Consider the following 16,618-nt stretch of genomic DNA (forward strand, 5'->3'; position numbering starts at 1 on the left):
TGGGGCAGAGAGGAGGCTCAAGCACTACCTTTTTTCCCAACTTCTAAAGTCGGATGGCCAGGTCTAGGGTTCCAAGACTTGAGGGACATGGAGATGCGCCCCTCCCAAGGGCCCTGCCCCTCCCCAACGCAGCACCAAGCTTGTAGTCAGCACCAGTGCGAGCCGCAGACACCATACCTTCCCTCATGCCATGGGAGACCTCCCCTTCATAATATCCACCGGATTTGTACTTCATGACGCCGCGTCCTTGAGGTTCTCCCAAAACAAACTGTCCAGAATAGGTATTTCCTGATGCGGATAAGGAAGGGTGGGGAGACAGGCATTGAGAGCCAGAGCTGTTCCCCACATCCCCAGAGCAATAGCCAAGACTTCCTCTGACCCCTGACCAAGGGTGGCTGCAGGGGCCATTTTAGGATGGATGCCTTTGTTTGTCAGTACTGAGGCTGGTAGATGAGGGCAAACCTTGATGAGATGGGATTGGTCCTTCCACTACAGCTGTGAATGTGCTGAGACTGGCACCCTGTGGGTGTCTATAGGGTCCATCCCCTGTGCTCAAGGGCAAAGGTCCCTCTAGGTGACCTGGGGTTGTTAACCTTCTCACAGGCTCTTTAGAAAACAATTGAAAACTGAGCCCCAGAGCAAAGTTCCCCACTGAGAACTGACCACCCGTCCCCTGTAAAAGGCTAAGGTTCCCAGGGACATCCCTTGGCAGCCTGCGGAGGAGTTCTGCTCTGGCATTCTCTTGTCTAGGGATACAATGTGGCTAAAATATCTTCACAGAAAAGGGGAAACACTATAACTTTGGACTGATAAATTTTTATTCCAACAAAGTGTTAGGGGAAGTCAGAGTTCCTGCCAGGTAAGCACAGAACCTCAACCCAGGGTCCCCATGTCTGTTCCCAGCATGCAGAGGTGGGGCCCTGTGGTGGCCCTGCCCCAGCCTGGCATGCTGCTGTTACCAGACATGGTGGGGGAATCAGAGGCTCCTCGTGTCCAGAAACGAGAGACCAACTGACCCCTGAGATTGTTTCTGAGAAAAGGGTCAACAGGCAGCCATTCCAGAGCTCACCTGACCAGGCCCAGAGCTGGCAGCCTTCTCCTGTGATCTCTCCATCTACAAACTCTCCTTCATAGTAACTCCCATCTTTACACAGCAACTTCCCGTGACCTGGAAGACAGTACCATGAAGCCACCCATGTGCCAGGAGGCTTGTTTCTCAAGGTAAAGCACGGCTTCTACATTGCATTTGTTTTTGACAAAAAAAAAAAAAAAAAAAGGCTGTGCCTGTGGCTCAAAGGAGTAGGGTGCCAGCCCATATACCACAGGTGGTGGGTTCAAACCCAGCCCCGTCCAAAAACTGCAAAAAAAAAAAAAAAGTCCCTCAACATCCACTGGCACATTCCTGAGTGCCCTGCTCTTTCAGCCAGACAGACTGCCTAGGCATGGGAAGAGCAGACGAGACCCGGTTACCCCCAGCCTCCTCAGAGGGGATGCCCCCTTGCCTGCCCTCTAGCAGTACCAGGCAGAGGACAGAGCGAGTGGAAGACATGGTGCGATACTGAGGTGTGCATTTCCCAAGGAGAATGACTCTTTACAGGCTGGGCTCTAACAAAAGAGTTCAGATGTGAGCCTTCACTCCTGGCCTGGGACAAGAGTATCCTTGAAGTCAGCACAAAAGTAAGAAGTATGTAGCAAAAACACTATAAACAAAAGGTAAAAGGCTAAAAATATAGAAAATACTGATAATCAACAGGCACAAAAAGAACTCACATAAGAAAATACCAAAAGACTAACCTTGTAATAAAAAAAATGGCAGATGGGCTTGGTGCCCACTGCAGCACAGTGGTTACAACACCAGCCACATACACAGAGGCTGGCAGGTTCGAACCCAGCTGGGGCCTGCTAAACAACAATGACAACTGTAACAAAAAATAGCCGGGCATTGCGACAGGCACCTGTAGTCCCAGCTACTTGGGAGGCTGAGGCAAGAGAATCACTTAAGCCCAAGGGTTTGAGGTTGCTGTGAGCTGTGACACCATGGCACTCTACCCAGGGTGACATAGTGAGACTGTCTTACCCAAAAAACCAAAAAAAACCCCAAACAACAACAACAAAAAACTGGCAGATGATAGAAGCAGACACTGAGAAGTCAGATCCCAGAAGGTTCATAGACTTCCCAGGAGGGGGTGGGAGATTCCATGTGATTTTGACATTATATTTTCTTTCTTTTAGCGCGTGGCTTTTCTAAAAAGTAGGTTATTTCTTTATAATCAGTAGTAAACCATAAAGCCATTAACCAAAACTTCAGGGAGAATTTCCAAGTCATAGCTCCCTTTGCTGGAGGTACCCCAAGGCCCATGAGAAAGTGGTCTCCCAGGAATCCTGTTTCCCCTGCTCAGACTCCCCAAGGAAACTGGCTCTGTCAGCTGTGAGGTGGCAGCTGAGGCCACAGAGGCTTCTTACCATGTTTCTTCCCTCCTTTCCACTCTCCTTCGTATCGGAAGAAAGAATTTGGATACACGTAGACACCATAACCTGGATGTTGAAAAGATGCACACGGTGGGCATTGGACACGGTGGCAGCACTGATGTTTATCAGACATTTGGAGATGGAGGCTGTCTCTAGCTTTGAGGGTGGGTGTGCAGCTCCCTCGGGGCCCTTTCAAGGTTTCTGTCTTCAGTAAAGTCCCCTACACAGCTGCCCAATGGCTCAGCACGGGTTCATGGATTTTCCTGCTCACTGCTGGTCCACCCACTGGTTCCTTTATGTATGTGACATGGATGAGCACTGTGTGGTGCAGGAGGACAGGCCAGTGAGAAGGGTGAGTGCCCTCCTGAAAAGGGAACCTTGGCACTGAGCCAGGAAGGATGTACCATGAGCCCAGTCAGCCAGGTGAGGGTACAGAAGGGGAGAGGAGCCAGACTCTCCCATCCCTGTGCTGAGATCCTTCAGTAGTGTACTATCTCCACACCTATACCCAATGAGGGCCTGGCCAGCTTCATCTCTTCCCCCTCAGCTGCAGGGTAGATCACCTCCCAATTTCCAACTCCAGTGGCTCCTGGAGGGCAGGGCCTTCTTTTCCACCAGCTCCCTTGCTTGCTTTCTTCTTTTTTTTTTTTTTTGTAGAGACAGTGTCTCATTTTATTGCCCTCAGTAGAGTGCCGTGGCGTTTACAGCTCACAGCAACCTCAAACTCGTGGGCCTAAGCAATTCTTCTGCCTCAGCCTCCCGAGTAGCTGGGACTACAAGCACCTGCCACAACGCCCGGCTATTTTTTTGTTGCAGTTTGGCCGGGGCTGGATTCAAACTCACCACCCTGGGTATATGGGGCCGCCGCCCTCCCTACCCACTGAGCCACAGACGCTGCCCTCCCTTGCTTTCAAGACACAGCCTGGGGCTGGAATTATGGAAAGAGGGCAGGGGGTCACCACAGTCTCCTGAATCTGCTATAAATCTTTCAGGTTCCACCTGAAGATACTGGGGGTGAACTGAGTTCATTCCAGACCTGTTTCTTTGGTTCTCGTTGTTGTTACCGAGACAGAGTCTCGCCCTATGTCCTGAGCAAAGTGCAGTGGCGTCATCACAGCTCACTGCGACCTCAGACTCGGGCTGTGAGCATCCTGCTGCCTCAGCCTCCCGAGTCGCCGGGATTACAGGCGCTTGCCACGGCGCTCGGCTGGGTTTTTTATTTTTTTGTGGAGTCGGGGATCTCACTCTTGCTCAGACAAGAGTGAGCTCAAGAGATCCTCCCACCTCAGCCTCGCACAGTGCTAGGATTACAGGTGTGAGCCCCGTGCCCGGCTGTTTCTTTGGTTTTAACGATTCCTGCCAAAAACTCCTTGTGAAGTGCGCGTCTTAGTGTTCCCAGGGGTCCCCGACCACGGTGCGAGTCCCGGGCTCCCGACTCCCGGCTCCTCGTCGCGACCACCGGGCACGCGGGAGCCTTCGGTGTCCGGGTCGCGCCGGTGGCCTCCCTGCCGCGGAGGAGGGGCGCAGGGCTGCGGGGCGAGCCCGGCCGGAGGGCGGCCACCGAAATCCCACTTCCCAAGAGAACGTTTAGGGGGTCGAGGACGTATAGCGACAGAGCCCGAATGGAGCCATGGGCAGCGGCGACCCGTCCCCTGGCCCACGCCGGGCCGCAGACGTTACCATCCCGCGGCGGTCGCCTCGGTGGGTCCAGACGCGGCCTCGGAGAGCTCGAGGTCTCCTCGCCGGCTGCCGCCATCTTGACGCTAGAAGGTTCCCGTAGCAACAAGCAAATCCCTCTCCCATTGGTCTTTGGCCGCGAGGGGGGCACGGTCTCGGGGGCCAGCCCCTGGACAATCACAATCTCTGGAGCAGATTTAGCTGGGCCCGGAGCCAGAGGGTGCAATTGCGCCTGTGCAGAGCGGCACGTTTCCGCAGCTTGGGACCCTTCCGCCTAGAAGACCGCCCCGCCAACGGCCTCGGGCCCCGCACCGGAAGCGGAAATGGTTGGAGCTCTCGGCCCCGCCTCCGCGGCCATCTTGGAGGCCCTGGAGGCGGTGCCACGGAGGACGGAGCGGAAGTTCCCGCTGCAGCTTCCGGAGACGGAGTGAAGCGCCGGCGGCTGCCCCTGCCCGCCGTCTTCCTTCCTGCGGCCGTGAGGGAGACCGCGGTTCGGCCGCAGCGGCGCTGCAAGGTACCAGGGTCGGGGGCGGTGCGGATTGCGTGGCGCGGGAACGGCCGGGAGGCACCGCCTCCGCCTCTTTCCGGGCTGTCAAGGCCGCTGGCGGGCGGGGCCGAGCCGAGGGCAGGGCCCGGTCTGGTGGCCGGGGCCGCCGGCAGAGCACCAGGACCAGGCAGACAGTCCGCGAGGAGCCGGGACGGCGGCCTCGAGAGTACAGGCTGAGCCCCGGGACCGCGCAGGGACCGTGAGAGGGCTGCCGTCCTGCTCTCCCTGGCCACTTCCTACCCTCTTCTGTGCCCCTGCCTCCCTGCAGGGCATCTGGGGAAAGTGGCCACTGGCCGTCCCCATAGCTCTGAGGGAGTCAGGATGCTTTTGCCTGGGGATGCCCTCTTGCCTTCCCATCACTGTGCTCCTTATTAGGGCTTATCTGTAGGATTTAGCATTAAGCCTTTGAGTGAAGATACTGAACGGGGTGAAGGGAGCTAGTTAAATCTCTCAACTTTATATTTTGGTAGTATTCGAAATACAGGCAATACAAACATAAACTCTTCTGGGTGATGTTTGTACTGGTCAATGGTCCTGCTGGTGAAGTTTCATTTGCTTCCTTGCCGGCTACCTTACAGCCCAGAGGGCTGCTTTCATCCTGAGAGCCTTCATTGTGTTTTTCTTCCTTTTGGCTTTAGAGACTGGCTATTAGTCCTGGAAGTGCTTTATTCTTAGTGGGGTTGACGTGTCACTTCATGGTAAGATGGAATTCGCTCCGTAAGTGAATAGAAGGTTCTCAGTAACAGACTCAGATGGTCACCCGGTTCCTGATGTGTGCCGGAGGCGACCTCAGTCAAGGTATGGCGTAAGGGTCAGGTGGAGACCCAAGATGGTCAGGCCCAGAGGAGGAGCCCAGGTTGGAATGTGGCTTTGGCAAAAAGGACAGTATAGGGTCAAGAAGGGCATTTCAGGGGAGAGAACAGCACCAGAAGCCTGGGGCCTTGATGCACAAGGCTCAGGGGCTTTCCTAACCTAGGAGGAATTAGTGGTGGAGGTGGAGAGAAAGGTAGCAGGAGCCACACTGTTGATGGCCTCACGAGCCTGGCTGAGGACTTTACCCTTTCCGGGCAACACTTCCTGTGTTAGGAGTGAGGACCACAGAAACTGATGCATGCAACAGTCTCTAGAACAAGGCCCATGTGTAGTTCTGTGTGCAGTTTCTGGCACGGCCTCTGTTTAGAGTGCTTTTATCTTGCTTATTTTCTTTGTCACTATGTATAAAGTGATTATACTCAACAGAAAATTGGCTGCCTGCTGTGTAATAGGCACTTCCAGGTGGCAAGGGCCCCCTCAAGGAGCTTGCATTCTGGTAGGAGGAAATTGAGAGTAAACCAGAAAGGTATCTGTTATACAAATAAAAACGGGGTTATATGACATAATGGACTGCTGGTCAGTTTGGGCAGTAATGGAGGGCCTCTCGCTGAGGAGGCGGCCTTTAAAATGAGCCTCAGAGTGAAGGTGATTGCAGAAAGAACAGCTGGTATGAGGGCCTGCCCTTTTCCTGGGAATGTGTCAGATGTGTTTAAGGGGCTGGGGCTGAGGCTGGCACACTCCCTCTGTCCCAGGCACTGAGGGCTTACAGAGGGCTGGCCAATGACTCCTCAGGAGAACCCTTTGGAGGAGAAAGTGAGTAACAGTGCTGTTGTCCCGTTTCACAGCTCGGAACATGAGGTATTTTTACATAGCTCGTCCAGGTCGTGCAGCTAGAAAGTGACAGACCTGGGTTTAGAAGCGGGCAGTTTGCGTCCAAAGTTCACATTTGAGTCGTGTGATGTCTCCTGTGGTGTTGGCAGAGTTGAATCGAGATGGATAGCCATATTTTAATGTGTATGTTAATGCTTGTCAGGTAATGAGGATGGAAAAATGCATCTTTTTTTAGATAAATGCATTTTTGTAGGCTTTCTGTACATTCAGTGGAAGAGTGAGAAATTCTAAGCAATTAGCTCTGCTTAGGGAACATACTTTTCTGGGGGTAGTCAGGTGTTTTTTTTCTAATACGACTTAATCACCTCAATTCAAGTTAAGGTGAACACTCTGGTCAGAATGCATGAGGGAAGAACATGACTGAAGTAGCCTTCTGCTGGTCTGGCTTTGGCCTAAGTAGGCTGGCCATTCTAGGTAATGAGTTCTGATGTAACTTCTACTTAAATACGGAATTCTCCCCTGTTGGATGTTTGGTTGCATCTCCTCCAAAGTAGATGGGAAGGACCTGGGGGCCTCAGTTTGGCTACTCAGTTAAATTGTGTGTCTTTGGTGTCCTCGGCTCCATGAGACCAAAGGGCATTTCTCTGCTTCCTCCTTGAGAGGTTCTGGTGGGCACCTTAACAGATCCAGGAGAGGGTGTCATGGAATCCCATTCACACTCCCACTGTGTACTTGATGTGGCCCAGTAAACCTCAGATAACTGTTTTTGTTTTATTTTTACTTTTTTGGAGAAAGAGTCTGTCTCCCAGCTAGAGTACCGAGGCATTATCATAGCTCACTGCAACCTCCAACTCCTGGGCACAGGCAGTATCCCTGCCTCAGCCTCTTGGGTAGCTGGGAATACAGGTTCTACCCTGCCTGGATAATTTTTAAAATTTTTGTAGAGATGGGTTCCCGTTGTGTTGCCAAGGCTGGTCTGGAACTCCTGGGTTCATGCGGTCCTTCCACCTTGGCCTCCCAAAGCCCTGGAGTTACAGGTGTGAGCCACCCCACTTGGCCAGTGACTTTAATACTTAGGTTGTAATTGAGAAGCTTATCTTCTTGAGATCCAGGATCATAGCATGTAGCCCGCTGACTTCCATTTCAGAAGAAGGACTTTCTCAGTGTCCCCAGTAAGGATGTGATTAGGAGGTGTTAGTCTCTGGCTGGTGAGGGTTTCCATTCCAGCCCCCACTGCGAAATGTCAGATCAGCTAGTTTAGCCTTTGTGAGCCTCAATTTTCTCATCAGTAGACAACCTTAGGGGTTATCGTAGAATGATGTTTGTGCCTTTGTGTCTGGTGTTTAATAGAACCTCATTTTATAGATGAGGAAACTGAGGCTGGCTGTGTGGTCCAGGGTTTGGTGAAGATATCACAGCCACTCAGCACAGGTGAGACTTAAAACCAAACTTGAAACTGGAGTCTTGATTCTCTTTACTTACCGTGGGAGCAGATGCAGTTTGGGAAGGTGTCACTTGCATTGCAGGGGATGGTGGGCTTTGCTCCTGTCATTTTCCCTAGCTTAGGGCCCTCAAGGAGCTCATCTTCAGAGTAGGAGTGATAGCTAGGAAGCCTTGGTTCAATGGCCAGTCCTCTGAATCCATCTCATGTCAGGATAGGGTGGCAGAGTGCTCGGGTGAGGAGTTGGTGTCAGGCCAGGCTCTGGGTGTGCCCAGGAGCAGAGCTGCCCTTAGATACGTGGCTTTGACTTTTTGGGAATAGTTTCTCCTTTGTGAAAAAGGGTAATTATGTCCCATCACTTGGTCAGCGGGAATTAAGTGGGCTAATGTATGGGACCTCTGGTACCTGGGTTCTCAGGTGAATTCCTCGTGGGATCACAACAGGATGTTGAAATAGGAGCACATATGATTATCTCCAGTTGTCAGATAAGAAACTGGGACACAGATAGATGTGACTCTGGAGAGTTGTAGGTGATACGTTCCTGTTCATGGCCCTTTGCTGTTCCTGCCAGACCAGAGACCCAGGACAGGGCACAGAGAAGAGGGTGCTTGGGGGTCCCTAAGGGATCCACGGAGGACAAGGTACCTGGAGGGAGGGTATGTGGCACTGCGCTGGCCCAGCCACGGGACCAGGTGGGCAGCAAGGGCAGCTCCTATGGCTGGTGGGGTGGGTACTGCTACCCATGTGGGAGCGAGGTACTGGCAGTGGGAAGGATAGGTCGTCAGGTGCTGCCTGGTGTGGTCACCTCATGCTGTCCCTTCCCTCTGCCAAGGCCCGTGTGCTTGCGTGTGTCTTTTTCTTGAATTCATGGTAAAAACACACAAAGAAATGGTGTGGATGAAATAATGAATATTATAAAAACCTACTTGGCAGTATTAGTGAAAATAGGGTCAAGATTTTACATCCTTGAATGCTTTTTATTTAAAAGTACTTTGTGTTTTTTTTTTCACAGTTACAGAATGTCCGAAGGGGACAGTGTTGGAGATTCCGTCCATGGAAAACCCTCAGTGGTGTACAGATTTTTCACAAGGCTTGGACAGGTTGGTGGATTTTGTTTGTAGAAGATGAGTGTAAATATTTGAAAAAAAAATTGTTGACTTCTGACACATTTGCCCAAAGGGTGTGTTTGCTGACGCCTCTGGCAGAAGCTGAGCAACGTCTCCACTTACTGTAGGCTGCGCTCCGGGAAGGTGCCTCTTGCCTGAGCACGTGGTGCTTCCTGTCAAGAAGAGTTTGGGTTTGGAGGCTCCCGGTGGTACAGACACGGCAGTGGCTGCTGCCCTGGTCTTGCTGTCCTCTCCCTGGACATGCGAGTGCACACGTGCTGGGAGACTTCACCTGTCCCAGCTGCAGACAGCTGCTGGACATGGCTCCCTGGGTGTGAGCCTTTGGTGTTGGTGAGTGGTACAGGTCACCAGACCTGTGGCTGTGTTCAGACACCGTGTGCTGAGCTGCATCTTGGAAGAAGTCTGACTCGGTGAACAACTGCAGGGCCTGATGTTTCAGCACAATTAAAAATTTATGGACTTTTTAATTAAAAAATAGCATATGGAAAACTATTGATGATTATCGAAGTTGGGTATTTAGTGTATTTAGGCTCATATATTCTCTTCTGTGAATGTTTGAAAACTTTCATAATTAAAATGTAAAAATTAGGGGCCAAGCGTGGTGGCTCATGCCTATAATCCTAGCACTCTGGGAAACCAAGGCTGGTGGATTGCCTGAGCTCGGTTCGAGACCAGCCTGAGCCAGAACAGACCCTGTTTCTAAAAATAGCCAGGGCTCAGCCCCTGTAGCTCAGTGGTTAGGGTGCTAGCCACATGCACCAGGGCTGGTGGGTTCAAACCCAGCCAGGGCCTGCTAAACAACAATGACAACAATAGAAAAAAAATAGCCAGGCATTGTGGTGGGCACCTGTAGTCCCAGCTACTTGGGAGGCTGAGGCAAGAGAATCGGTTAAGCCCAAGAGTTTGAGGTTGCTGTGAGTTGTGACGCCACCACACTCTACCGAGGGTGACACAGTGAGACTCTGTCTCAAAAAAAAAATATATTTTTTAAAAGTTAAAACTTAAAATCAAAATTAAAAGCATATGTATGTACAAATTTAAAAAACTCAGGGTTCCTTAGTGAGCTCCACAGCTGCCCTGGTGTAGACACGCGGGCCTGTGGGGCAGGACGTGCTGTGTTGTAAGGGAGCGTTGAGATAAGCACTCCTCTCTTTGGGGTGAGGGTAGGTCTCTTCCACATGATGATCCCTTTGGGCCATCGCAGCCACTCCAATGAGAGATTGTTCTGTGGTATTTTTGCTTAAAAGATGAACCTGCTTTAGGAATTATTCAAATAATTTTTGGATTAATTGTAGTCATCCTTTTGTGTCAGTACACATAGGATCTGCAATGTCTTGTTATTCTCGCCTCCTCCTCCCCATCCCCTCCCCCTCTCCCCTCCTCCCCCTTCCCTTCCTCTCCTTCTTCCTCCTTCTTCCTCCTCCCCTTCTCTCCCTCCCTTTCTTTCTTCTGGTCTCCCCCTCCCCTTCCCTCTCTTCTCCCCTCCTTTCTTTTCCTTCTCCCCTATTCCCTCCACTCTTGACAGGGACTTGCCCGGTTGCCCGGTGCAGTGGCATGATCATAGCTCATGGCAGTCACTATAGCCTCGATGTCCTGGGGTTAAGCGATCCTTCCACTTCACTCTCCTAATGTGCTGGGCCCACAGGCCTGAACCATGGCCCAGCCTCTCGCTATTTTAATTGCTCTTTAAAATTGAAAGGCGGGGCAGTGCCTGTGTCTCAGTCAGTAAGGCGCTGGCCCCATATACTGAGGGTGGCAGGTTCAAACCCAGCCCCAACCAAACTGCAACCAAAAAAAAGAGCTGGGCGTTGTGGCGGGCGCCTGTAGTCCCAGCTACTTGGGAGGCTGAGGCAAGAGAATCGCTTAGGCCCAGGAGTTGGAGGTTGCTGTGAGCTGTGATGCCACGGCACTCTACCGAGGGCCATAAAGTGAGACTCTGTCTCTACCAAAAAAAAAAAAAAAAAAAAAATTAAATAAAATTGAAAGGCGACTATGGCACAAAGCACACTTTGTGGTGAAGCTGGTGCGGGACCCTCTTCATGCTTCTGAATTCTTGTCTTTCTAGATTTATCAGTCCTGGCTGGACAAGTCTACACCATACACAGCGGTGCGATGGGTGGTGACCCTGGGCCTGAGCTTTGTCTACATGATCAGAGTTTACCTGTTGCAGGTATGTTTGGACAGACGTGATGGACTTGGCTCAGTTTGCGTTCTCTGCATGTGGTGTAGATTGAGATGTGGTTGATCCAATTTATTGTGAAGGAAGTAGGTTCTAATAATTGCTTATTAACTAGTTAAGCACCAAATATAAGAAAAATCCAGTGCCTTTTAAAAGAGGATTGTTTATAGTTTACAGTTGTTTACAGAGTCTGTTACACGCTCTAACTGGGTTTCCAGTGTGTCCAGGACCGTCTTGACCCCCATCAGGTACCTCTGCCCTGCCTGGCGACGAGGTGAAGCTGTTGCAGTTACTTCCTTCATTGAGTGAAGAGCTGCAGACTTTGGTGTCATGAGTGATCTTTGGTGTCCAAAGGGTTTATTTAGCTTATTTGAGTTACATTCTTCACGAGGTTGATGAGAAGGCACAGGTTGAAACGCTGAGTCGGGTGGAAGGGTGGGGGGGCAGTTCCCACTCCCAGGTGTCTGCACATACCCCAGCTCCAACAGCGTCTTCAGACATCACCTTTGGACCTTGTTTGCTCTCTAGCTAACCCACAAGATGGGAAGTCTTTATGGCTCTCAGAGGAGGTGACTTAATGTTTTATATGTCCAGAGGAGGTTAAAAGGCTTGCTCAGAGAATTTTCTCCCCTGGGGCTGTGAAAGATGTCTCCTCATTTAAAGCACCTCCCTTCCTAATGTCTTCTAAAACACAGGACCAGCGGTCCAGGGAGTGGCATGTTTGTTTATTTATTGGACTTGACAGTGTGTCCTGTACCACGTGAAATTCTCACTTAAATGTAGACACTGTTCCTTGTTATTTATGGATTTCTTTCTGTGGGTAACCCCAATACTGATGCGGTGTGAGGGGTGTGAGGCCTTCTCTAATTTACTGTCATAGGACTTTTTAGGATGTTTAAAACCAATACTGAGTTTACTGTGAACCCAATTGATCCTAGGTTTTTTTTTTAATTATTCCACATTATTATTATTTTTAGAGACAGAGTCTCACTTTGTCACTCTCTGTAGAGTACTGTGCCGTCATAGCTCACAGCAACCTCCAGCTCTTGGGCTTAGGTGATTCTCCTGCCTCAGCCTCCCCAGGCAGTAGCTGGGACTACAGGTGCCCACCACAATGCCCAGCTATTTTTTTGTTGCAGTTTGGCCAGGGCCGGGTTTGAACCCACCACCCTCGGTATATGGGGCCAGTGCCCTACTCACTGAGCCACAGGCGCTGCTGTTTTTTTTAAATTGGAACTTCTCTCTAATGGAAAGAATGACCTAGAAACCTTGAATTAGGGAATTCAGGCAAGAGAGGGGGAATTGCAACACGCATGTGGTGGTTTTATATGTTGTAGACCAAATTTATGCCTAATTTGGTGTCCCCTTAGGCTTGGCCCTACCATGTGAAAATATATAGACAATCTTTCATGTCTAGTTCTTAGTTTGTCTGACTTGAAAATTTTTTAGGCAAAAGGTTTCATCTTGTTTGTATGGCAGAGTTCAGGCTTGTAACATTGATAATGAAGTTCTTGTTTCTAATGACATAAACAGATGCTCGGGCCTGTGTGTTTTGAGAAAAGCCTCCTTTTCTGCTGTGCTTTGGTTGGAGCTTGTGGCTTCAGGTGTTACATGCATCTAATTGTACCCACAAAGACAGCTTGTTCTTCTGGCCCTGGGCTGTCCACTTCAGTGTCTTACCTGGAATGTAATTTAAGGCAGGCTGTCACCGTGGAAGTTACTGTAGTTCTTATCACTCTAGTTACAGCCTCCTTGCTTATCAGTAAGTTGTGTGTGCTTTTAAGATGAATTAAAGTCGAGAGTTAATGGGAGTGTTGAGTTGGTTCAGGTCGGCAGTGGTTTAAACTTGTCACTAACTCTGTGTCTCCTTCTCTTCCAGGGTTGGTATATTGTGACCTACGCCTTGGGAATCTACCATCTAAATCTTTTCATAGCTTTTCTTTCTCCCAAAGTGGATCCTTCCTTAATGGAAGACTCAGGTAGAGTAGAGTCTGCCAGCTGTGCCATGTGCACGGACTGCTCCTTATTCTCTGAAAACACATTTTAGCGTACTCCTAACAGGAGTGGCTGGGACGCATCTGCTTATAGAAGAACAACTGATACCCTCTTAACAGGCACGAAGTGGGCGTTCAGTCAGCTGTCCCCATTTTGCAGATGGGGAAACAGAGGCACTAGAGGGTTGTGTAGCTTGTCCAAGGCCATGTGGCAGAGTGTACAACAGCAGGATCTGAGCCTGGACGGTCTAACTCCAGAGCCTGCCCTTGCAGTTTGTGTCGTCCTGAATGGACAGCCTGACTTGGAGTCACCTGGGATGCTCTAGTTAGGGGTCCCTCTCACATAACCAGGTTTCCACAGGCATCTCGCTGTGACTCAGACCACTGAGTACCTAACTACTGCTGGCCGGGCCAGGCTGGGTGGTCTCTGATTCCTAAGTGTGATGAACTGGAATGTTCTTGGCGAGTGTGTGTCATGCCCATGAGGCTCAGCCTGCTCCCAAGCCAGACCCTGCCAGGTGGGCCAAGTGCACACCTGCCTGGCCAGCCCTGCGGGGGGCAGGTGGCAGTCATTCATTCCAGGCACATCTGTTGCCACTGCTGGAAAAATCCAGATGCAGTTCCCTGCTCAGCAGCCCTCTTTGTTATGGGAAAAACACCCTGTCTGGGTATGGCTGTTTTAAATCTTATGACTGGAGGCCTGTGGCTTCTTTCTGTGGAATGTTTACTAGAAATATTAAAGGAGTCACAGCCCCTTTCATTCCATGTTGCTATTAGGGGAGACTAGAAAGTCACACAGACAAATGTGCAGGCCTCAGTTTCTCCATCTGGAAGGGTTGGGGTAGAAGAGAGCAGGCCTGGGGGTAGCAGCTGGCAGTGGGCAGAGGCTGAGAGCCACGGCCTTGCTGCCCTCTGCTTTTGTTGAGAATGTGAACCTGTCCTGCTCTTTGTGAGCGTTTGTGTGGCACAGGCAGATGTGTGCAGCCAAGCACTTGCTACAGACTCAGCATGTGTGGACATCTTTTTTTTTTTTTTTTAATTGTAGTAGAATCTTGTAATGAATTGATTTATAAGTCACTGCAGACTCCCATGTTCTCTTTGGTTAAATGTTATAAATCTGTATTTCCATATATGAGGCTCGTTGGTTCAAAAGCTCTTAGGGAAAAGGTAAAAATGTGATAGAAATAAGATAAAAGACATGTTCCCTCTTATTGTCATTCTGCTTTTCAGATGATGGTCCATCATTACCAACCAAACAGAACGAGGAATTTCGTCCCTTTATTCGAAGGCTTCCAGAGTTTAAATTTTGGTGAGCTAATTCTTGAAGGTATTTGAGTGTAGCTATTAAGACTGTTAGAATACACTGGCTTTTGTTCTAATGAGACATTTTAGCTTCTTAAAGAAATGAGGGTTGTGTTGCGCTTTGTGACAATCATTCACCCAAATGTGCCTGCTGGGCTTGACCAGGGGTGGGTGAGTCATGGGCCTTCCTGGTAGACACTCCCTGCCTTTTCCCTTCTCCTGGTTTCAAGTTAGCACCAGTGCTCTGGAGGCTGCAGGAAAGCAGCTGGTTCCTGGACACAGGGTGCTGATGCTTGCAAGACTCAGGCCTATCCCACCAGCTGCTGTCCTGCTGTCTTCTCTTCTGGACCCTGTGGCCTCCCATGGCCAGCAGAGGTGGACTGGCTTTCTCCCTCACTAGCTCTTAAGAGGGTCCTGAGCAGAAATGCCACTGTCCACGTAGGTGCAGGGCTGGGCCTGCTATAAGGAGTGGCTTTTCCAGGGCCCTGGCAGTGAGATGATGGCATGTGGGCTGGGTACACGTGGTGCAATTCTGTCAGAGGGACAGATGTTCTTTGACCACATCTGTTTGTCCTGTCTTGTGTCCCCATGCAAGGGGCACAGGAGGAGCCAGAGTCTTTGTGGGATCAGGACATTGAACAAACAGGATGAGCCCTAGTGTATGTGGGGATGGGCAGGCCTCAACCAATCCCTGGGCTGAGTGTGAGATACTGGAGCAGGCAATGGGTTGGGGGAGCATGGGCTTGGCTTTGTAAGAAAGAGCGTGCTTGGGGGCTGTGTGCTGGCTGGGAGAGAGCAACGGCCGGCCGTATTTGGCCCACTTCAGCTTTTCAGATGGGAGACACAGGTCTTGGGCTCAGGCTCCTGTTGACAGGTCTGTTATTTTCTTAGTTTTCAAGCGACTAAAGGAGGATATGTCTGTGGCTAAACATGGCATATTTATCAACTACACACCCCTCTCCCCACGGACTTTCCAGTGGTGGGGGAAGGGAGGCCTGAGGTGGCTGTCAGGTGCTGGTGCTGGCTGTGGATGGTGGCACTAACTTTCTCTCCTCACTTGCAGGCATGCAGCTACCAAGGGCATCCTGGTGGCTATGATCTGCACCTTCTTTGATGCCTTCAATGTCCCAGTGTTCTGGCCTATTCTGGTGATGTACTTCATCATGCTCTTCTGTATCACAATGAAGAGGCAGATAAAGGTAACAGCTGGGGTGCCATGTGCGCCCCTCCGGTCCCCTGAGCAACACTGGGTGGCTATGTGCACACAAGCGGTGTGGGTGGTGGCAGTCTGCATGGCGTGGACGTAGGGCTGTCATGGGTGATGATGCAGTGTTCTGTGTCCCCCCCCAGTCAGTGGACGCCAATGTGCAAGTCCAGCTATTGCTGTGAGTGCATAGGAAAGTCCCATTGTGCTGGGCCAGTGCCCTGGGCTGCGTGTCCCTGGGCAGTTGGGGCGCAGGGCCCTGCCTGGGAGGTGTGTGCGCCAAATTCCCCAGACCACAGCTCCCCATCTCATGCCCTAGGGGTGTTGGCACACAGGGCCCTGGGCTGCCTCACACCCCTCGGCTCTTCCTCCATGGGCTGGGGAGGGGTCAGTCCAAAGCAGCAGGGTCTCGGTAGCCCTCAGACCAGATCAGTGGACAGCGGGAGGTTTGCTGTGTGGAGGGGGTGGGATGGAAGCACACAGGGGAGTCCTGATTTCGTTTGTCTGATACATAGAAGAGATGGGGTCTTTTGCTGTTCAAGATTTGGGGAAAATGTGATTGATGGGAAAGCTTTTTGAAGTGACTTCAGTCTGTGTGTGTTTGTTTCCCCAGCACATGATTAAGTACCGGTACATACCGTTCACACACGGGAAGAGGAAGTACAGAGGGAAGGAGGACGTGGGCAAGGCCTTTGCTAGTTAGAGCTGGACTGAACCTGTCATGCATTGGAAGAACGGTTTTGAGCCATTGTAACAATGCCTTTTTTCTTCACATAAAGTAGTTGATTAACGAGGGCGTCGGATTTTCTTTTTAAAAAGGAGCTTCAATTATTTGTAACTGAAATATCAGGTTCTTGAAGAAACTGGCATTTAAACCAAATCGCATTGATTCCTTTTCGGTGATGCTATTTCTATCGATGGAATTCTAGTAGACCAGCCGCAGGCGTGGGAGGCCAGGCGGGTGGCAGCTTGCTGGAGCACAGGGGGCGGGTGGCCATCATCCCCACCGTGGTGCCAGGTGGGTGGACAAGGAG

General features: G+C 50.8%; 2 protein-coding genes across 3 annotated transcripts in view; one reads left to right on the top strand and one right to left on the bottom strand.

The window, feature by feature from the left end:
• MORN1 (MORN repeat containing 1) overlaps nt 1-4,446 on the bottom strand; it is a 51,555-nt gene extending 47,109 nt beyond the window's left edge. Inside the window, exons 1-4 of the mRNA XM_053575201.1 lie at nt 4,150-4,446; nt 2,464-2,535; nt 1,070-1,168; nt 178-288 (exon numbers count right to left, since the gene is read on the bottom strand). Coding sequence (XP_053431176.1) covers nt 178-288; nt 1,070-1,168; nt 2,464-2,535; nt 4,150-4,225 — 358 coding nt within the window. The 5' untranslated portion in view covers nt 4,226-4,446. The remainder of the gene's footprint in view (nt 1-177; nt 289-1,069; nt 1,169-2,463; nt 2,536-4,149) is intronic.
• A 19-nt stretch (nt 4,447-4,465) lies between these two features.
• Nucleotides 4,466-16,373, top strand: RER1 (retention in endoplasmic reticulum sorting receptor 1). Of its 2 annotated transcripts, XM_053575206.1 has the most exons (8): nt 4,466-4,660; nt 7,703-7,768; nt 8,791-8,878; nt 10,971-11,075; nt 12,964-13,063; nt 14,309-14,387; nt 15,444-15,579; nt 16,198-16,373. In XM_053575206.1, the coding sequence occupies exons 3-8, from the start codon at nt 8,798-8,800 to the stop codon at nt 16,285-16,287; spliced, it is 591 nt and encodes a 196-aa protein (XP_053431181.1). In that variant the 5' UTR covers nt 4,466-4,660; nt 7,703-7,768; nt 8,791-8,797; the 3' UTR covers nt 16,288-16,373. The 2 variants fall into 2 exon arrangements, with proteins under 2 accessions (XP_053431181.1, XP_053431180.1); XM_053575205.1 differs by lacking the exon at nt 7,703-7,768.
• Nucleotides 16,374-16,618: the final 245 nt, after the last annotated feature.

The sequence above is a fragment of the Nycticebus coucang genome, chromosome 22 (assembly GCF_027406575.1).
Source record: "Nycticebus coucang isolate mNycCou1 chromosome 22, mNycCou1.pri, whole genome shotgun sequence".
Taxonomy (NCBI): domain Eukaryota; kingdom Metazoa; phylum Chordata; class Mammalia; order Primates; family Lorisidae; genus Nycticebus; species Nycticebus coucang.

Excerpts from the sequence above, each read along its gene's own strand:
- RER1 (XM_053575206.1), top strand. The coding sequence starts at position 8,798 with ATGTCCGAAGGGGACAGTGTTGGAGATTCCGTCCATGGAAAACCCTCA. Across the intron at positions 14,388-15,443 it reads CTTCCAGAGTTTAAATTTTG|GCATGCAGCTACCAAGGGCA; the intron begins GTGAGCTAATTC and ends CCTCACTTGCAG. Across the intron at positions 15,580-16,197 it reads CAATGAAGAGGCAGATAAAG|CACATGATTAAGTACCGGTA; the intron begins GTAACAGCTGGG and ends TTGTTTCCCCAG.